General features: G+C 48.7%; 1 protein-coding gene across 1 annotated transcript in view; it reads left to right on the forward strand.

Moving 5' to 3' along the window:
• The window catches only part of matn1 (matrilin 1), a 22,156-nt gene extending 793 nt beyond the window's left edge, over positions 1 to 21,363 (forward strand). Inside the window, exons 2-9 of the mRNA XM_064985456.1 lie at positions 12,516 to 12,700; positions 12,988 to 13,152; positions 13,450 to 13,672; positions 17,626 to 17,748; positions 18,560 to 18,732; positions 18,869 to 19,100; positions 19,426 to 19,578; positions 21,251 to 21,363. Coding sequence (XP_064841528.1) covers positions 12,516 to 12,700; positions 12,988 to 13,152; positions 13,450 to 13,672; positions 17,626 to 17,748; positions 18,560 to 18,732; positions 18,869 to 19,100; positions 19,426 to 19,578; positions 21,251 to 21,363 — 1,367 coding nt within the window. The remainder of the gene's footprint in view (positions 1 to 12,515; positions 12,701 to 12,987; positions 13,153 to 13,449; positions 13,673 to 17,625; positions 17,749 to 18,559; positions 18,733 to 18,868; positions 19,101 to 19,425; positions 19,579 to 21,250) is intronic.
• The last annotated feature ends 658 nt before the right edge of the window (positions 21,364 to 22,021 follow it).

Consider the following 22,021-nt stretch of genomic DNA (forward strand, 5'->3'; position numbering starts at 1 on the left):
AGGCTGCATCACATCCGGATGTAATTGGAAGTCCCATAGTCCCATTCGTTCGGGTTTGGCTGGAGTAGGCCGTCATTGTAAATAAGAATTTGTTCTTAACTGACTTGCCTAGTTAAATAAAGTTTACATAAAAAATAGAATCACACAGAGAAATCTGCCTCAATGATTGTTGATGTTCCAAGCTGGTGCTGGTTCAAAGCTCTTTAGGGTATAGAGGTGGACAGAGTTCTAGCTGTATGTGGTTGGATACTGACTCCAATTGAGCCAGTCAGGGAACATTGAATGGATGTTATAGTTTCAAAGTATTTGTTTTTGTGTTAGAATAGTTTATTAAGAGTTTGTTACTTGTGGGAAGTGTCAGTGTGCTTGAAAGTTTGGTGTTGGTATAAGTATCGTAATGAATTGTTAAGTTAGGTGTTCAAGTGTGTGTGGTTGTGTATGTGTGTGTGTTGGATGTTAGAGGAGGTACTGTATAAACTGCTGCAGTGAGGGAGCGATGGAGGTGAAGGGGGAGAAGGGAGATCAGTGATGTTGCATAAACATAGGGTATGAACAATCACATACAGCTACACTCTACTACGTACAGCTACACTCTACTACATACAGCTACACTCTACTACATACAGCTACACTCTACTACATACAGCTACACTCTACTACATACAGCTACACTCTACTACGTACAGCGACACTACTACATACAGCTACACTCTACTACGTACAGCGACACTCTACTACATACAGCTATTCTCTACTACGTACAGCTACACTCTACTACATACAGCGACACTCTACTACATACAGCTACACTCTACTACATACAGCTACACTCTACTACATACAGCTACACTCTACTACATACAGCTACACTCTACTACATACAGCTACACTCTACTACATACAGCTACACTCTACTACATACAGCTACACTCTACTACATACAGCTACACTCTACTACGCACAGCTACACTCTACTACGTACAGCGACACTCTACTACGTACAGCTACACTCTACTACATACAGCTACACTCTACTACATACAGCTACACTCTACTACATACAGCTACACTCTACTACATACAGCTACACTCTACTACGTACAGCTACACTCTACTACATACAGCGACACTCTACTACGTACAGCGACACTCTACTACATACAGCTACACTCTACTACGTACAGCTACACTCTACTACATACAGCTACACTCTACTACGTACAGCTACACTCTACTACATACAGCGACACTCTACTAAGTACAGCGACACTCTACTACATACAGCTATTCTCTACTACGTACAGCTACACTCTACTACGTACAGCTACACTCTACTACATACAGCTACACTCTACTACATACAGCTACACTCTACTACATACAGCTACACTCTACTACATACAGCTACACTCTACTACATACAGCTATACTCTACTACGTACAGCTACACTCTACTACATACAGCGACACTCTACTACATACAGCTACACTCTACTACATACAACTACACTCTACTACATACAGCTACACTCTACTACGTACAGCGACACTCTACTACGTATAGCTACACTCTACTACAGTCAGCTACACTCTACTACGTACAGCTACACTCTACTACATACAGCTACACTCTACTACGTACAGCTACACTCTACCACATACAGCTACACTCTACTACGCACAGCGACACTCTACTACATACAGCGACACTCTACTATATACAGCTACACTCTACTACATACAGCTAACGTACAGCTACACTCTACTACGTACAGCTAAACTCTACTACGTACAGCGACACTCTACTACGTACAGCTACACTCTACTACATACAGCTACACTACTACATACAGCTACACTCTACTACATACAGCTACACTCTACTACATACAGCTACACTCTACTACACACAGCTACACTCTACTACGCACAGCTACGCTCTACTACGTACAGCTACACTCTACTAAGTACAGCTACACTCTACTACGTACAGCTACACTCTACTACGTACAGCTACACTCTACTAAGTACAGCTACACTCTACTACGTACAGCTACACTCTACTACGTACAGCGACACTCTACTACGTACAGCTACACTCTACTACAGTCAGCTACACTCTACTACGTACAGCTACACTCTACTACATACAGCTAACGTACAGCTACACTCTACTACGTACAGCTACACTCTACTACATACAGCAATACTCTACTATGTACAGCTACACTCTACTACATACAGCTAACGTACAGCTACACTACATCGTACAGCTACAATCTACGTACAGCTACACTCCTCTCTCTCGCTCTCTCTACTGCCTCTCTCTCTACTGCCTCTCTCTCTCCCTAATTCACTTCTGCCTCTCTCTCTCCCTCATTCTCTACTGCCTCTCTCTCTACTGCCTTTCTCTCTCCCTCGTTCTCCACTGCCTCTCTCTCTCTCCCTTGTTCTCTACTGCCTCTCTCTCTACTGCCTCTCTCTCTACTGCCTTTCTCTCTCCTGCCTCTCTCTCTCCCTCGTTCTCTATTGCCTCTCTCTCTCTACCTTGTTCTCTACTGCCTCTCTCTCTCTACCACCTCTCTCTCTCTACTGCCTCTCTTTCTACTGCCTCTCTCTCTCCCTCATTCTCTACTGCCTCTCTCGCTCCCTCGTTCTCTACTACCTCTCTCTCTCTACTGCCTCTCTCTCCCTCGTTCTCTACTGCCTCTCTCTCTCTACTGCCTCTCTCTGTACTGCCTCTCTCTCCCTCTCTCTCTACTGCCTCTCTCTCTACTGCCTCTCTCTCTACTGCCTCTCTCTCTCCCTCGTGCTCTACTGCCTCTCTCTCTACTGCCTTTCTCTCTCCCTCGATCTCTACTGCCTCTCTCTCTACTGTCTCTCTCTCCCTCGTTCTCTACTGCCTCTCTCTCTCCCTCATTCTCTACTGCCTCTCTCTCTCCTGCCTCTCTCTCTACTGCCTCTCTCTCTCCCTCATTCTCTACTGCCTCTCTCTCTCCTTCATTCTCTACTGCCTCTCTCTCTACTGCCTTTCTCTCTCCCTTGTTCTCTACTGCCTCTCTCTCGCTCTACTGCCTCTCTCCCTCGTTCTCTACTGCCTCTCTCTCTCCTTCATTCTCTACTGCCTTTCTCTCCCCCTTGTTCTCTACTGCCTCCCTCTCTCCCTCATTCTCTACTGCCTCTCTCACTCCCTCATTCTCTACTACTTCTCTCTCTACTGCCTCTCTCTACTGCCTCTCTCTCCCTCGTTCTCTACTGCCTCTCTCTCTACTGCCTCTCTCTCTCTACTGCCTCTCTCTCTCCCTCGTGCTCTACTGCCTTTCTCTCTCCCTCGATCTCTACTGCCTCTCTCTCTCCCTCATTCTCTACTGCTCTCTCTCCAGCCTCTCTCTACTGCATCTCTCTCTCCTTCATTCTCTACTGTCTCTCTCTCTACTGCCTTTCTCTCTCCCTTGTTCTCTACTGCCTCTCTCTCTCCTTCATTCTCTACTGCCTCTCTCTCTACTGCCTTTCTCTCTCCCTTGTTCTCTACTGCCTCTCTCTCTCCCTCATGCTCTACTGCCTCTCTCGCTCCCTCGTTCTCTACTACTTCTCTCTCTACTGCCTTTCTCTCTCCCTCGATCTCTACTGCCTCTCTCTCCTGCCTCTCTCTCTACTGCCTCTCTCTCTCCTTCATTCTCTACTATTGCTCTCTCTCTACTGCCTTTCTCTCTCCCTTGTTCTCTACTGCCTCTCTCTCTCTACTGCCTCTCTCTCCTGCCTCTCTCTCTACTGCATCTCTCTCTCCTTCATTCTCTACTGTCTCTCTCTCTACTGCCTTTCTCTCTTCCTCGTTCTCTACTGCCCCCTCTCTCTACTGCCTTTCTCTCTCTCTCTCTACTACCTCTCTCTCTCCCTCGTTCTCTACTGCCTCTCTCTCTCCCTTGTTCTATACTGCCTCTCTCTCTCTACTGGCTCTCTCTCTCTCTACTGCCTCTCTCTCCCTCATTCTCTACTGCCTCTCTCTCTACTGCCTCCCTCTCCCCCTCATTCTCTACTGCCTCTCTCTCTCTACTGCCTCTCTCTTCCTCGTTCTCTACTGCCCCCTCTCTCTACTGCCTTTCTCTCTCTCTCTACTACCTCTCTCTCTCCCTCGTTCTCTACTGCCTCTCTCTCTCCCTCATTCTCTACTGCCTCTCTCCCCTCGTTCTCTACTGCCTCTCTCTCTACTGCCTTTCTCTCTCCCTCGTTCTCCACTGCCTCTCTCTTTCCCTCGTTCTCTACTGCCCTCTCTCTACTGCCTCTCTCTCTACTGTCTCTGTCTCTCCCTCGTTGTCTACTGCGTCTCTCTCTACTGCCTTTCTCTCTCCCTCGTTCTCTACTGCCTCTCTCTCCCTTGTTCTCTACTGCCTCTCTCTACTGCCTTGCTCTCTCCCTTGTTCTCTACCGCCTCTCTCTCTACTGCCTCTCTCTGTCTACTGGCTCTCTCTCTCTACTTCCTCTCTCTCTACTGCCTGTCTCTCTCCCTCGTTCTCTACTGCCTCTCTCTCTACTGCCTCACTCTCTCCCTTGTTCTCTACTGCCTCTCTCTCTCTCTACCAACTCTCTTTCTACTGCCTCTCTCTCTACTGGCTCTCTCTCTCTACTGCCTCTCTCTCCCTCATTCTCTACTGCCTCTCTCTACTGCCTCCCTCTCCCCTCGTTCTCTACTGCCTCTCTCTCTACTGCCTCTCTCTCTTCCTCGTTCTCTACTGCCCCTCTCTCTCTACTGCATTTCTCTCTCTCTCTCTACTACCCTCTCTCTCCCTCGTTCTCTACTGCCTCTCTCTCTCCCTCATTCTCTACTGCCTCTCTCCCCCTCGTTCTCTACTGCCTCTCTCTACTGCCTTTCTCTCTCCCTCGTTCTCCACTGCCTCTCTCTCTCCCTCGTTCTCTACTGCTCTCTCTCTACTGCCTCTCTCTCTACTGTCTGTCTCTCCCCTCGTTGTCTACTGCGTCTCTCTCTACTGCTCTCTCTCTCCCTCGTTCTCTACTGCCTCTCTCTCTACTGCCTCTCTCTCTACTGTCTCTGTCTCTCCCTCGTTGTCTACTGCGTCTCTCTCTACTGCCTTTCTCTCTCCATCGTTCTCTACTGCCTCTCTCTCTACTGCCTCTCTCTTCCTCGTTCTCTACTGCCCCTCTCTCTACTGCCTTTCTCTCTCTCTCTACTACCTCTCTCTCCCTCGTTCTCTACTGCCTCCCTCTCTCCCTCATTCTCTACTGCCTCTCTCACTCCCTCATTCTCTACTACTTCTCTCTCTACTGCCTCTCTCTACTGCCTCTCTCTCCCTCGTTCTCTACTGCCTCTCTCTCTACTGCTCTCTCTCTCTACTGCCTCTCTCTCTCCCTCGTGCTCTACTGCCTTTCTCTCTCCCTCGATCTCTACTGCCTCACTCTCTCCCTCATTCTCTACTGCCTCTCTCTCCTGCCTCTCTCTCTACTGCATTTTTCTCTCCTTCATTCTCTACTGTCTCTCTCTCTACTGCCTTTCTCTCTCCCTTGTTCTCTACTGCCTCCCTCTCTCCCTCGTTCTCTACTGCCTCTCTCTCTCTACTGCCTCTCTCTACTGCCTTTCTCTCTCCCTCGATCTCTACTGCCTCTCTCTCTCCTGCCTCTCTCTCTACTGCCTCTCTCTCTCCTTCATTCTCTACTATTGCTCTCTCTCTACTGCCTTTCTCTCTCCCTTGTTCTCTACTGCCTCTCTCTCTCCTGCCTCTCTCTCTACTGCATCTCTCTCTCCTTCATTCTCTACTGTCTCTCTCTCTACTGCCTTTCTCTCTCCCTTGTTCTCTACTGCCTCTCTCTCGCTCTACTGCCTCTCTCTCTCCCTCGTTCTCTACTGCCTCTCTCTCTCCTTCATTCTCTACTGCCTCTCTCTCTACTGCCTTTCTCTCTCCCTTGTTCTCTACTGCCTCCCTCTCTCCCTCATTCTCTACTGCCTCTCTCGCTCCCTCGTTCTCTACTACTTCTCTCTCTACTGCCTCTCTCTCTCCCTCGTTCTCTACTGCCTCTCTCTCTACTGCCTCTCTCTCTCCCTCGTTCTCTACTGCCTCTCTCTCTACTGCCTCTCTCTCTACTACCTCTCTCTCTACTGCCTCTCTCTCCCCGTGCTCCACTGCCTCTCTCTCTACTGCCTTTCTCTCTCCCTCAATCTCTACTGCCTCTCTCTCTCCTGCCTCTCTCTCTACTGCCTCTCTCTCCTTCATTCTCTACTGTTGCTCTCTCTCTACTGCCTTTCTCTCTCCCTTGTTCTCTACTGCCTCTCTCTCTCTACTGGCTCTCTCTCTCTCTACTGCCTCTCTCTCCCTCATTCTCTACTGCCTCTCTCTCTCTACTGCCTCCCTCTCCCCCTCGTTCTCTACTGCCTCTCTCTCTCTACTGCCTCTCTCTCTTCCTCATTCTCTACTGCCCCTCTCTCTCTACTGCCTTTCTCTCTCTCTCTCTACTACCTCTCTCTCTCCCTCGTTCTCTACTGCTTCTCTCTCTCCCTCATTCTCTACTGCCTCTCTCCCTCGTTCTCTACTGCCTCTCTCTCTACTGCCTTTTCTCTCCCTCGTTCTCCACTGCCTCTCTCTCTCCCTCATTCTCTACTGCCCTCTCTCTCTCCTGCCTCTCTCTCTACTGCATTTTTCTCTCCTTCATTCTCTACTGTCTCTCTCTCTACTGCCTTTCTCTCTCCCTTGTTCTCTACTGCCTCCCTCTCTCCCTCATTCTCTACTGCCTCTCTCGCTCCCTCGTTCTCTACTACTTTCTCTCTACTGCCTTTCTCTCTCCCTCGATCTCTACTGCCTCTCTCTCTCCTGCCTCTCTCTCTACTGCCTCTCTCTCTCCTTCATTCTCTACTATTGCTCTCTCTCTACTGCCTTTCTCTCCCTTGTTCTCTACTGCCTCTCTCTCTCTACTGCCCTCTCTCTCCTGCCTCTCTCTCTACTGCATCTCTCTCCTTCATTCTCTACTGTCTCTCTCTCTACTGCCTTTCTCTCTCCCTCGTTCTCTACTGCCTCTCTCTCTCTACTGCCTCTCTCTCCCTCGTTCTCTACTGCTCTCTCTCTACTGCCTCTCTCTCTACTACCTCTCTCTCTACTGCCTCTCTCTCTCCCTCGTGCTCCACTGCCTCTCTCTACTGCCTTTCTCTCTCCTTCATTCTCTACTGCCTCTCTCTACTGCCTTTCTCCCTTGTTCTCTACTGCCTCTCTCTCTCCCTCATTCTCTACTGCCTCTCTCGCTCCCTCGTTCTCTACTACTTCTCTCTCTACTGCCTCTCTCTCCCTCGTTCTCTACTGCCTCTCTCTCTACTGCCTCTCTCTCCCTCGTTCTCTACTGCCTCTCTCTCTACTGCCTCTCTCTCTCCTTCATTCTCTACTGCCTCTCTCTCTACTGCCTTTCTCTCTCCCTTGTTCTCTACTGCCTCCCTCTCTCCCTCATTCTCTACTGCCTCTCTCGCTCCCTCGTTCTCTACTACTTCTCTCTCTACTGCCTCCTCTCTCCCTCGTTCTCTACTGCCTCTCTCTCTCTACTGCCTCTCTCTCCCTCGTTCTCTACTGCCTCTCTCTCTCTACTGCCTCTCTCTCTACTGCCTCTCTCTCTACTGCCTCTCTCTCTCCCTCGTGCTCTACTGCCTCTCTCTCTACTGCCTTTCTCTCTCCCTCAATCTCTACTGCCTCTCTCTCTCCTGCCTCTCTCTCTACTGCCTCTCTCTCTCCTTCATTCTCTACTGTTGCTCTCTCTCTACTGCCTTTCTCTCTCCCTTGTTCTCTACTGCCTCTCTCTCTCTACTGGCTCTCTCTCTCTCTACTGCCTCTCTCTCCCTCATTCTCTACTGCCTCTCTCTCTCTACTGCCTCCCTCTCCCCTCATTCTCTACTGCTCTCTCTCTACTGCTCTCTCTCTTCCTCGTTCTCTACTGCCCTCTCTCTCTACTGCCTTTCTCTCTCTCTCTCTACTACCTCTCTCTCTCCCTCGTTCTCTACTACCTCTCTCTCTCCCTCATTCTCTACTGCCTCTCTCCCCCTCGTTCTCTACTGCCTCTCTCTCTACTGCCTTTCTCTCTCCCTCGTTCTCCACTGCCTCTCTCTCCCTCATTCTCTACTGCCTCTCTCTCCTGCCTCTCTCTACTGCATTTTTCTCTCCTTCATTCTCTACTGTCTCTCTCTCTACTGCCTTTCTCTCTCCCTTGTTCTCTACTGCCTCCCTCTCTCCCTCATTCTCTACTGCCTCTCTCGCTCCCTCGTTCTCTACTACTTCTCTCTCTACTGCCTTTCTCTCTCCCTCGATCTCTACTGCCTCTCTCTCCTGCCCTCTCTCTACTGCTCTCTCTCTCCTTCATTCTCTACTATTGCTCTCTCTCTACTGCCTTTCTCTCTCCCTTGTTCTCTACTGCCTCTCTCTCTCTACTGCCTCTCTCTCCTGCCTCTCTCTACTGCATCTCTCTCCTTCATTCTCTACTGCCTCTCTCTCTACTGCCTTTCTCTCTCCCTTGTTCTCTACTGCCTCTCTCTCGCTCTACTGCCTCTCTCTCTCCCTCGTTCTCTACTGCCTCTCTCTCTCCTTCATTCTCTACTGCCTCTCTCTCTACTGCCTTTCTCTCTCCCTTGTTCTCTACTGCCTCCCTCTCTCCCTCATTCTCTACTGCCTCTCTCGCTCCCTCGTTCTCTACTACTTCTCTCTCTACTGCCTCTCTCTCCCTCGTTCTCTACTGCCTCTCTCTCTCTACTGCCTCTCTCTCCCTCGTTCTCTACTGCCTCTCTCTCTACTGCCTCTCTCTCTCCCTCGATCTCTACTGCCTCTCTCTCTCCCTCATTCTCCACTGCCTCTCTCTCTACTGCCTTTCTCTCTCCTTCATTCTCTACTGCCTCTCTCTACTGCCTTTTCTCTCCCTTGTTCTCTACTGCCTCCCTCTCTCCCTCATTCTCTACTGCCTCTCTCGCTCCCTCGTTCTCTACTACTTTCTCTCTACTGCCTCTCTCTCCCTCGTTCTCTACTGCCCTCTCTCTCTACTGCCTCTCTCTCCCTCGTTCTCTACTGCTCTCTCTCTACTGCCTCTCTCTACTACCTCTCTCTACTGCCTCTCTCTCTCCCTCGTGCTCCACTGCCTCTCTCTCTACTGCCTTTTCTCTCCCTCGATCTCTACTGCCCTCTCTCTCCTGCCTCTCTCTCTACTGCCTCTCTCTCTCCTTCATTCTCTACTGTTGCTCTCTCTCTACTGCCTTTCTCTCTCCCTTGTTCTATACTGCCTCTCTCTCTCTACTGGCTCTCTCTCTCTACTGCCTCTCTCTCCCTCATTCTCTACTGCCTCTCTCTCTACTGCCTCCTCTCCCCTCGTTCTCTACTGCTTCTCTCTCTCTACTGCCTCTCTCTCTTCCTCGTTCTCTACTGCCCCTCTCTCTCTACTGCCTTTCTCTCTCTCTCTCTACTACCTCTCTCTCTCCCTCATTCTCTACTGCCTCTCTCCCCCTCGTTCTCTACTGCCTCTCTCTCTACTGCCTTTCTCTCTCCCTCGTTCTCCACTGCCTCTCTCTCTCCCTCATTCTCTACTGCCTCTCTCTCTACTGCCTCTCTCTCTACTGTCTCTGTCTCTCCCTCGTTGTCTACTGCGTCTCTCTCTACTGCCTTTCTCTCTCCCTCATTCTCTACTGCCTCTCTCTCCCTTGTTCTCTACTGCCTCTCTCTCTACTGCCTTGCTCTCTCCCTTGTTCTCTACCGCCTCTCTCTCTACTGCCTCTCTCTGTCTAATGGCTCTCTCTCTCTCTACTTCCCTCTCTCTACTGCCTGTCTCTCTCCCTCGTTCTCTACTGCCTCTCTCTCTACTGCCTCACTCTCTCCCTTGTTCTCTACTGCCTCTCTCTCTCTCTACCAACTCTCTTTCTACTGCCTCTCTCTCTACTGGCTCTCTCTCTCTACTGCCTCTCTCTCCCTCATTCTCTACTGCCTCTCTCTACTGCCTCCCTCTCCCCCTCGTTCTCTACTGCCTCTCTCTCTACTGCCTCTCTCTCTTCCTCGTTCTCTACTGCCCCTCTCTCTACTGCATTTTCTCTCTCTCTCTACTACCTCTCTCTCTCCCTCGTTCTCTACTGCCTCTCTCTCTCCCTCATTCTCTACTGCCTCTCTCCCCCTCGTTCTCTACTGCCTCTCTCTACTGCCTTTCTCTCTCCCTCGTTCTCCACTGCCTCTCTCTCTCCCTCGTTCTCTACTGCCCTCTCTCTACTGCCTCTCTCTCTACTGTCTGTCTCTCCCTCGTTGTCTACTGCGTCTCTCTCTACTGCCTCTCTCTCCCTCGTTCTCTACTGCCTCTCTCTACTGCCTCTCTCTCTACTGTCTCTGTCTCTCCCTCGTTGTCTACTGCGTCTCTCTCTACTGCCTTTCTCTCTCCATCGTTCTCTACTGCCTCTCTCTCTACTGCCTCTCTCTTCCTCGTTCTCTACTGCCCCTCTCTCTCTACTGCCTTTCTCTCTCTCTCTACTACCTCTCTCTCCCTCGTTCTCTACTGCCTCTCTCTCTCCCTCATTCTCTACTGCCTCTCTCCCCCTCGTTCTCTACTGCCTCTCTCTCTACTGCCTTTCTCTCTCCCTCGTTCTCCACTGCCTCTCTCTTTCCCTCGTTCTCTACTGCCTCTCTACTGCCTCTCTCTCTACTGTCTCTGTCTCTCCTCGTTGTCTACTGCGTCTCTCTCTACTGCCTTTTCTCTCCCTCGTTCTCTACTGCCTCTCTCTCTCCCTTGTTCTCTACTGCCTCTCTCTCTACTGCCTTGCTCTCTCCCTTGTTCTCTACCGCCTCTCTCTACTGCCTCTCTCTGTCTACTGGCTCTCTCTCTCTACTTCCCTCTCTCTACTGCCTGTCTCTCTCCCTCGTTCTCTACTGCCTCTCTCTCTCTACTGCCTCGCTCTCTCCCTTGTTCTCTACTGCCTCTCTCTCTCTCTCTACCAACTCTCTCTTTCTACTGCCCCTCTCTCTCTACTGGCTCTCTCTCTACTGCCTCTCTCTCCCTCATTCTCTACTGCCTCTCTCTACTGCCTCCCTCTCCCCCTCGTTCTCTACTGCTCTCTCTCTCTACTGCCTCTCTCTTCTTCCTCGTTCTCTACTGCCCCTCTCTCTACTGCATTTCTCTCTCTCTCTCTACTACCTCTCTCTCTCCCTCGTTCTCTACTGCCTCTCTCTCTCCCTCATTCTCTACTGCCTCTCTCCCCTCGTTCTCTACTGCCTCTCTCTACTGCCTTTCTCTCTCCCTCGTTCTCCACTGCCTCTCTCTCTCCCTCGTTCTCTACTGCCTCTCTCTCTACTGCTCTCTCTCTACTGTCTCTGTCTCTCCCTCGTTGTCTACTGCGTCTCTCTCTACTGCCTCTCTCTCTCCCTCGTTCTCTACTGCCTCTCTCTCTACTGCCTCTCTCTCTACTGTCTCTGTCTCTCCCTCGTTGTCTACTGCGTCTCTCTCTACTGCCTTTCTCTCTCCCTCATTCTCTACTGCCTCTCTCTCCCTTGTTCTCTACTGCCTCTCTCTCTACTGCCTTGCTCTCTCCCTTGTTCTCTACCGCCTCTCTCTCTACTGCCTCTCTCTGTCTAATGGCTCTCTCTCTCTCTACTTCCTCTCTCTCTACTGCCTGTCTCTCTCCCTCGTTCTCTACTGCCTCTCTCTCTCTACAGCCTCGCTCTCTCCCTTGTTCTCTACTGCCTCTCTCTCTCTACCAACTCTCTCTTTCTACTGCCTCTCTCTCTCTACTGGCTCTCTCTCTCTCTCTACTGCCTCTCTCTCTCCCTCATTCTCTACTGCCTCTCTCGCTCCCTCGTTCTCTACTACCTCTCTCTCTCTACTGCCTCTCTCTCTTTCCACTGTCTTTGTCTTTCTCTCTACTGCCTCTCTCTCTCCCTCATTGTCTATGACTCACTGTGACTCTCTCTATTTCTCTCTCTAGCTTGCTGTATTGTGTGTATTTTACTTTGTTGAGGTGACAGTAGACTGAGCTGTTTTTGGAAAATGTATCTTCTCTCTCTCATCATCATCATCATCATCATATCTATAACTCAAAATCATCTAAGGCTTCCTCTCAGTCTGGTTCAGTCTGGTTCCGGGTGATTAATACACCCAGACTCGTTGACCTCTCATTCTCTCTTTTTGCTCCCTCTATCTTGTCTCCTTTTCATACCATCCATCCCTTCCTCCCTCCCTAATACCCCACTCTCTCGCTCTCTCTTTTTGCCCCTCCCTTTATTTGCTCCTCCCTCTTACCTTTCTCGTCACTCCTTGCATCCTCATACCTGGTTCTCACTCTCCCTCTCCACTCTTTCACTCCCCCTCCCCACGCTTTCACTCCCTCTTTCTACTCTTTCCTCCCACTTCTCCATCTTGTCCTCTCCCCCACCTCTACAAATCCCTCCTCTCTCAATTGAATTCAAAGAGAATATGAACAGCAGAATTGACCAGCCATTGAAGATTTTCTGAATAGGAATTTGAATAGTAGTAATCATTGTCACTAATAATAATCAACCCCCCCCCTCCCCCTCCAGCGGCAGGTCTGTGTAACACTCGCCCCACAGACCTTGTGTTCATCGTGGACAGCAGTAGGAGTGTGCGTCCGTCAGAGTTCGAGCAGGTCAAGGTGTTCCTGGCCAAGGTCATCGAGGGACTGGATGTTGGACCTGACGCCACACGGGTCGGAGTGGTCAACTATGCCAGCCGCGTCAAGAATGAGGTGTGTGTGTTTGAGTGGTGAGATATAGAATTTTAATGGCCTCCATAACTGTCCTGACATTCACCGATGTCCACACGTTCTGTATGCTGCCCCCTTCTGACTCTCCTGAGTATTACATCACCGCTATGTTGTCCCCAAAAGTTCCAAGACAATCTATTTAGAATGTACACACACACACACACACACACACACACACACACACACACACACACACACACACACACACACACACACACACACACACACACACACACACACACACACCTCTAACTCTTGTCTCTCTCCAGCTGTCTCTGAAGACCCATAAAACCAAGGCAGGTCTGGTAAAGGCTGTGACTAAGATCGAGCCCCTGTCCACTGGCACCATGACTGGCCTTGCTATCCAGTTCGCCCTCAACGTAGCTTTCAGCGAGGCTGAGGGCGCCCGCGTCAAGTCCCCAGACATCAGCAAGGTAGGTTGGACGCACACCAGACCTGGGTTCAAATCCTATCGGAAATCTTTAAAATACTTACATTTTCTTTAGCCTGCCTGTAGTACCAGATGGGTGGGTTTTACATTTTGGGGACTTTTGTATTTGGTCCATTGCAACAGGCAAGCTCAATCAAACACTGTGGCCTTTACACAACCCTTATCGCCATTTTGTGTCTCAGCGACCGGCTGCTGTTTTATGTCTGCGTGACCTAACCTGGTTCCTGTTAATCAACTAGTCTATCCAACTAATGTCTTATCGTTGCCATATCTTCTCCAGGTGGCCATCATTGTGACAGACGGTCGTCCCCAGGACAACGTAAAGGATGTGGCGGCGCGTGCCCGGGATGCGGGTATCGAGCTATACGCCATTGGCGTAGGGCGTGTAGACCTGAATACGCTGAAGCAGATTGCCAGCGAGCAGCTGGACGACCACGTGGACTACGTAGAGAGCTACTCAGTCATCGAGAAACTCACCAAGAAGTTCCAGGAGGCTTTCTGTGGTGAGAGAGGGAGGGAGAAAGAGGGAAAGACAGGAAGGACAGAGAAGGGGGAGAAAGAGGGAATGAAAGAGATGGTAATCATAAGATGGCCATACTAGAAAAGACTAACATTGCAAAATGGTCTGATATGTTACTGATAAGTGGTCTGTTCTAGTGTGGCCTATTGACAAGGAGAGAGGATGTGTTTGACAAGGAGAAAGGATGTGTTTGACAAGGAGAGAGGATGTGTTTGACAAGGAGATGGGATGTGTTTGACAAGGAGAGAGGATGTGTTTGACAAGGAGAGAGGATGTGTTTGACAAGGAGAGAGGATGTGTTTGACAAGGAGAGAGGATGTGTTTGACAAGGAGAGAGGATGTGTTTGACAAAGGAGGGAAGGAGAGAGGATGTGTTTGACAAGGAGAGAGGATGTGTTTGACAAGGAGATGGGATGTGTTTGACAAGGAGAGAGGATGTGTTTGACAAGGAGAGAGGATGTGTTTGACAAGGAGAGAGGATGTGTTTGACAAAGGAGGGAAGGAGAGAGGATGTGTTTGACAAAGAGATGGGATGTGTTTGACAAGGAGATGGGATGTGTTTGACAAGGAGATGGAATGTGTTTGACAAGGAGAGAGGATGTGCTTGACAAGGAGAAAGGATGTGTTTGACAAGGAGAGAGGATGTGTTTGACAAGGAGAGAGGATGTGTTTGACAAGGAGAGAGGATGTGTTTGACAAGGAGAGAGGATGTGTTTGACAAGGAGAGAGGATGTGTTTGACAAGGAGAGAGGATGTGTTTGACAAGAAGAGAGGATGTGTTTGACAAGGAGAAAGGATGTGTTTGACAAAGGAGGGAAGGAGAGAGGATGTGTTTGACAAGGAGATGGGATGTGTTTGACAAGGAGATGGAATGTGTTTGACAAGGAGAGAGGATGTGCTTGACAAGGAGAAAGGATGTGTTTGACAAGGAGACAGGATGTGTTTGACAAGGAGAGAGGATGTGTTTGACAAGGAGATAGGATGTGTTTGACAAGGAGAGAGGATGTGTTTGACAAGGAGATGGGATGTGTTTGACAAGGAGAGAGGATGTGTTTGACAAAGGAAGGAAGGAGAGAGGATGTGTTTGACAAGGAGATGGGATGTGTTTGACAAGGAGAAAGGATGTGTTTGACAAGGAGATGGGATGTGTTTGACAAGGAGATGGGATGTGTTTGACAAGGAGAGAGGATGTTTGACAAGGAGAGAGGACGTGTTTGACAAGGAGAGAGGATGTGTTTGACAAAGGAGGGAAGGAGAGAGGATGTATTTGACAAGGAGAGAGGATGTGTTTGACAAGGAGATGGGATGTGTTTGACAAGGAGAGAGGATGTGTTTGACAAGGAGAGAGGATGTGTTTGACAAGGAGAGAGGATGTGTTTGACAAGGAGAGAGGATGTGTTTGACAAGGAGAGAGGATGTGTTTGACAAGGAGATGGGATGTGTTTGACAAGGAGATGGGATGTGTTTGACAAGGAGAGAGGATGTGTTTGACAAGGAGAGAGGATGTGTTTGACAAGGAGAGAGGATGTGTTTGACAAGGAGAGAGGATGTGTTTGACAAGGAGAGAGGATGTGTTTGACAAGGAGAGAGGATGTGTTTGACAAGGAGAAAGGATGTGTTTGACAAAGGAGGGAAGGAGAGAGGATGTGTTTGACAAAGAGATGGGATGTGTTTGACAAGGAGATGGGATGTGTTTGACAAGGAGATGGAATGTGTTTGACAAGGAGAGAGGATGTGCTTGACAAGGAGAAAGGATGTGTTTGACAAGGAGAGAGGATGTGTTTGACAAGGAGAGAGGATGTGTTTGACAAGGAGAGAGGATGTGTTTGACAAGGAGATGGGATGTGTTTGACAAGGAGAGAGGATGTGTTTGACAAGGAGAGAGGATGTGTTTGACAAGGAGAGAGGATGTGTTTGACAAAGGAAGGAAGGAGAGAGGATGTGTTTGACAAGGAGATGGGATGTGTTTGACAAGGAGAAAGGATGTGTTTGACAAGGAGATGGGATGTGTTTGACAAGGAGAAAGGATGTGTTTGACAAGGAGAGAGGATGTTTGACAAGAGGAGAGGATGTGTTTGACAAGGAGAGAGGATGTGTTTGACAAAAGAGGGAAGGAGAGAGGATGTGTTTGACAAGGAGAGAGGATGTGTTTGACAAGGAGAGAGGATGTGTTTGACAAGGAGAGAGGATGTGTTTGACAAGGAGATGGGATGTGTTTGACAAGGAGATGGGATGTGTTTGACAAGGAGAGAGGATGTGTTTGACAAGGAGAGAGGATGTGTTTGACAAGGAGAGAGGATGTGTTTGACAAGAAGAGAGGATGTGTTTGACAAGGAGAGAAGATGTGTTTGACAAGGAGAGAGGATGTGTTTGACAAAGAGAGAGGATGTGTTTGACAAAGGAGGGAAGGAGAGAGGATGTGTTTGACAAGGAGATGGGATGTGTTTGACAAGGAGAAAGGATGTGTTTGACAAGGAGATGGGATGTGTTTGACAAGGAGATGGGATGTTTTTGACCAGGAGATTGGATGTGTTTGACAAGGAGAGAGGATGTGCTTGACAAGGAGAGAGGATGTGTTTGACAAGGAGAGAGGGTGTGCTTGACAAGGAGAGAGGATCTGTTTGACAAGGAGAGAGGATGTGTTTGACAAAGGAGGGAAGGAGAGAGGATGTGTTTGACAAGGAGAGAGGATGTGTTTGACAAGGAGTGAGGATGTGTTTGACAAAGGAGGGAAGGAGAGAGGATGTGTTTGACAAGGAGAGAGGATGTGTTTGGCGGAGGGAGGGAGGATGTGTTTGACAAGGAGAGAGGATGTGTTTGACGGAGGGAGGATGTGTTTGACAAGGAGAGAGGATGTGTTTGACGGAGAGAGGATGTGTTTGACAAGGAGAGAGGATGTGTTTGACGGAGGGAGGATGTGTTTGACAAGGAGAGAGGATGTGTTTGACGGAGAGAGGATGTGTTTGACAAGGAGAGAGGATGTGTTTGACAAGGAGAGAGGATGTGTTTGACGGAGGGAGGGAGGATGTGTTTGACAAGGAGAGAAGATGTGTTTGACGGAGGGAGGGAGGATGTGTTTGACAAGGAGAGAGGATGTGTTTGACGGAGGGAGGGAGGGAGGGAGGGAGGGAGGGGGATTGGAGAGAAGTCTTCACCATCATCGTCCTTTACTTCATCCTCACCAAAGGATTTGGTGGGTGTGGCTAGGGTAAGGTGTCATTCTTCAGTAACTCCTCCTCCTCTGAGGGGTGAGACTGAAGCTTCTGATTAGTGTTCCACTAGTGTTAATCAAATCAAACCTCCAATCAGCTCCAGCCTTGGGCGGGCCCATTTGCTAGCTGTTTGAATGGCGCTTGTATATAGCCAATCATGTTGGATGACCCTCCCAGGGGTGGAGCTGCATGTAAACAGGGATGGCTTTATATTGGACGAGCCTATACCTGACAGTGACATAATTTGGAAACTACCAATTACCTTTTCTAATTCCAATTTCCACATTTATTTTCAATTGGGACAATAAAGCTATTTGGTCTAAAGCAGGTGTAAATCTCTCCAAATTCTCCCACCCCTGTCTCTTTAAAGATCCACTGTCTTCTAAAGCAAACATCAGATTCCAGTAGATCCTACCGGATTCCTTTTAAATCACTAGATCTCAGTGGATCCTTAAAATCAACTGTAGATTTTCCTCCAGTTTTCAAACTGACATAGTGTTTTTCTGTCCCCTAACCCCCACCACCCCACCCCTGTGGTGTGTGTGTGTCTGCGAGCGTGCTTCTATGTGTGCCTGCTGTGTGTGTGTGTGTGTGCGTACCTGTGTGTATGTGTGTTCCCTCCGGTGTATGTGTGTCTGTGCGTACCTGTGTGTATGTGTTCCCTCCTGTGTATGTGTGTCTGTGCGTACCTCCTGTGTATGTGTCTGTGCATGCCTAAACACAGTGGCGGACCTGTGTGCCACTGGAGATCATGACTGTCAGCAGGTATGCATCAGCGCACCAGGGTCATTCAAGTGTGCCTGCAAGGAGGGCTTCAGTCTACTGGAGGATGGCAAAAGCTGCAGCGGTGAGTGTGTGTGTGTGTGAGAGAGAGAGTAAGTATGTGTGTGTGTGTGTGTGTGTGTGTGTGTGTGTGTGTGTGTGTGTGTGTGTGTGTGTGTGTGTGTGTGTGTGTGTGTGAGAGAGAGTAAGTGTGTGTGTGTGTGTGTGTGTGTGTGTGTGTGTGTGTGTGTGTGTGTGTGTGTGTGTGTGTGTGTGTGTGTGTGTGTGTGTGTGTGTGTGTGTGTGAGAGAGAGTAAGTCTGTGTGTGTGTGTGTGTGTGTGTGTGTGTGTGTGTGTGTGTGTGTGTGTGTGTGTGTGTGTGTGTGTGTGTGTGTGTGTGTGTGTGTGTGTGTGTGTGTGTGTGTGTGAGAGAGAGTAAGTGTGTGTGTGTGTGTGTGTGTGTGTGTGTGTGTGTGTGTGTGTGTGTGTGTGTGTGTGTGTGTGTGTGTGTGTGTGTGTGTGTGTGTGTGTGTGTGTGTGTGTGAGAGAGAGTAAGTAAGTATGTATGTGTGTGTGTGTGTGTGTGTGTGTGTGTGTGTGTGTGTGTGTGTGTGTGTGTGTGTGTGTGTGTGTGTGTGTGTGTGTGTGTGTGTGTGTGTGTGTGTGTGTGTGTGTGTGTGTGAGAGAGTAAGTAGTATGTGTGTGTGTGTGTGTGTGTGTGTGTGTGTGTGTGTGTGTGTGTGTGTGTGTGTGTGTGTGTGTGTGTGTGTGTGTGTGTGTGTGTGTGTGTGTGTGTGTGTGTGTGTGTGTGTGTGTGAGAGAGAGAGAGAATTATAGAATGTATGAGTATTGTAGAATTTGAGTGTGATGTGTAAGCATCCCCCTCGTCCCCCCAGCCTGCAGTAATGCCGCCACAGACGTGGTGTTCCTGATCGATGGTTCTAAGAGTGTGCGTCCAGAGAACTTTGAGCTGGTCAAGAAGTGGATCAACCAGATCGTAGACAAACTGGATGTCTCCGAGACCAAGGCTCATGTTGGACTGGTCCAGTACTCCAGCTCTGTCAAACAGGTGTGTGTGTGTTTTAATAACATGAGATTACAGGATTACAATTTGAGGTTCACTTTATTTATTTATTATTGTGAGAAACCTTTGACTAACTGTGATAACTCACAACCTCCTCACCCTCCTCGTCCTCCCGTCTCAGGAGTTCCCACTGGGACGTTACAACAACAAGAAGGACCTAAAGGACGCAGTGAAGAAGATGGCCTACATGGAGAGGGGGACCATGACAGGACAGGCCCTGCGCTACCTGACCGACAGCAGCTTTGCACCAGCCGGTGGGGCACGGCCCGGGGTCGCCAAGGTCGGCATTGTGTTCACCGATGGACGCAGCCAAGACTACATCGGAGACGCCGCCAAGAAGGCCAAGGAGCAAGGTGAGGGAGGGAAGAAGAAAGAGTGTTTAAGTGTGTGTGTGAAAGGATGTATGAATGCATGTGTAGTCATCTCCAAGGGTCAGTCACGTTTATTTTGTGACGTTTTACTGTGGATCCACTCTGCATGAGGTATTAAAGTGTGTGTGTGTGTGTATCTGTCTCTAATCATGGTCTTTCTAACACCCAACCCTCTCTCTCCCTCTCACCCTCTCACTCTCTCCCCCCACTCCCTCCCACACTCTCCCACCCTCTCGCTCTCTCCCTCTCACCCTCCCCTACTCTCTTCCCCCACTCCCTCTCTCCCCTCCCCCCTCTATCTCTCTAGGTTTTAGGATGTATGCTGTGGGTGTGGGTAATGCTGTAGAGGATGAGTTGAGGGAGATAGCATCACAGCCAACAGGAGAACACTACTTTTACACTGCAGACTTCAAAGCCATGACAGCCATCGCTAAGAAGCTGCAGATCAACATCTGTCAAGGTCTGACACACACACACACACCAACACACATTCACACACACACCTGTTTGACAGAGCTGGAGTACTGGACCAGTCCAACGTGAGCCTTGGTCTCGGAGACACGATCTGGTTGATCCACTTCTTGACCAGCTGCAAGGTTCTCTGAATGCACACTCTTAGAACCATCGATCAGGAACACCACGTCTGTGGCGGCATTACTGCAGGCTGGGGGGACGAGGGGGGATAAGGGGTATTAAACAAATACACATCACACTCAAAACTCTACACTACACATAAATTTAATCATTCTCTCTCTCTCATTTAATCACACACACAGAATGTCTTCCCTGCTCATAAGGTAAATCTCCACTACCCTATGTGACTATGCTGTCTGTCTTTACAGAGGACCCATGTGAATGTGACTTTATGCTGTCTGTCTTTATAGAGGAGGACCCATATGAATGTGACTTTATGCTGTCTGTCTTTATAGAGGAGGACCCATATGAATGTGACTTTATGCTGTCTGTCTTTATAGAGGACCCATGTGAATATGACTTTATGATGTCTGTCTTTACAGTGGAGGACCCATGTGAATGTGACTTTATGCTGTCTGTCTTTACAGAGGAGGACCCATGTGAATTTGACTTTATGCTGTCTGTCTTTACAGAGGACCCATGTGAATATGACTTTATGCTGTCTGTCTTTACAGAGGACCCATGTGAATATGACTTTATGCTGTCTGTCTTTACAGAGGACCCATGTGATTGTGACTGTATGCTGTCTGTCTTTACAGAGGACCCATGTGAATATGACTTTATGCTGTCTGTCTTTACAGAGGACCCATGTGATTTTGACTTTATGCTGTCTGTCTTTACAGAGGACCCATGTGAATATGACTTTATGCTGTCTGTCTTTACAGAGGACCCATGTGATTGTGACTGTATGCTGTCTGTCTTTACAGAGGACCCATGTGAATATGACTTTATGCTGTCTGTCTTTACAGAGGACCCATGTGATTTTGACTTTATGCTGTCTGTCTTTACAGAGGACCCATGTGAATGTGACTTTATGTTGTCTGTCTTTACAGAGGAGGACCCATGTGATTGTGACTTTATGCTGTCTGTCTTTACAGAGGAGGACCCATGTGAATGTGACTTTATGCTGTCTGTCTTTACAGAGGACCCATGTGATTGTGACTTTATGCTGTCTGTCTTTACAGAGGAGGACCCATGTGAATGTGACTTTATGCTGTCTGTCTTTACAGAGCACCCATGTGATTGTGACTTTATGCTGTCTGTCTTTACAGAGGAGGACCCATGTGAATGTGACTTTATGCTGTCTGTCTTTACAGAGGACCCATGTGATTGTGACTTTATGCTGTCTGTCTTTACAGAGGAGGACCCATGTGAATGTGACTTTATGCTGTCTGTCTTTACAGAGGACCCATGTGATTGTGACTTTATGCTGTCTGTCTTTACAGAGGACCCATGTGATTGTGACTTTATGCTGTCTGTCTTTACAGAGGAGGACCCATGTGAATGTGACTTTATGCTGTCTGTCTTTACAGAGGACCCATGTGATTGTGACTTTATGCTGTCTGTCTTTACAGAGCACCCATGTGATTGTGACTTTATGCTGTCTGTCTTTACAGAGCACCCATGTGATTGTGACTTTATGCTGTCTGTCTTTACAGAGGAGGACCCATGTGAATGTGACTCTGTCGTTAAGTTCCAGAAAAAAGTAGAAGAAGCCTTACAGGCACTAACGAAAAAACATATCCTTTACAAGAGTGTGAGAGTACGGTAAAAGTGTTGTTACCACTGTGTTACATCTGCCTTGCTGTGGTTTCCTTGACTCTGATTTCACTAGAGGGCGTGTCGAAGAGGATCGCAGCACTGGAGAACAAGATTGTCTGAGGATACACTCACATATGCCAAACACCCCCCACAACACACACCCTGTTTTTACTTCCTGTTGAGTCTGAAGAGGAGTTTATGACCTCTGAGCTTTGACCCCCGCCCCATTTCTCTTTAGCACCCCTCTCTTTCTGCCTCACCTTGTCCATCACTGGGTTTCCTGGAGATGGAGCACCGGTCACCATGGTAACTCATCTTCTGTCTGTGCCTCTGAAAGTCTCCCCCCATAGGCAGCCTGTGTGTGCGTTAATAAAAGTCTTCCCTCATAGGGAACCGGTGTTTGTAACACTGAAGGGTCCTATCTTTAAGGCGGCCTGTGTGAGCGCAATGTATAGTCTTCCCCAAAGGCAGCTTGTGTCTTGTCATTCCCAGTGGAACAGGACATCAGGTCTATTGATCATGTTGTTGTTATGTGTCTCTCCCTGCATCTCTCACTCATCTCTTTCTTTACCCTGTTGTCACCATACGAAGGTATCTACTTTGTATGGAATATATATATAAAGGTCATTTAATATAAGATTGGTCTTAAAGATACATGTGCTGATGAT

The sequence above is a fragment of the Oncorhynchus masou genome, chromosome 13 (genome assembly GCF_036934945.1).
Source record: "Oncorhynchus masou masou isolate Uvic2021 chromosome 13, UVic_Omas_1.1, whole genome shotgun sequence".
Lineage (NCBI taxonomy): Eukaryota > Metazoa > Chordata > Actinopteri > Salmoniformes > Salmonidae > Oncorhynchus > Oncorhynchus masou.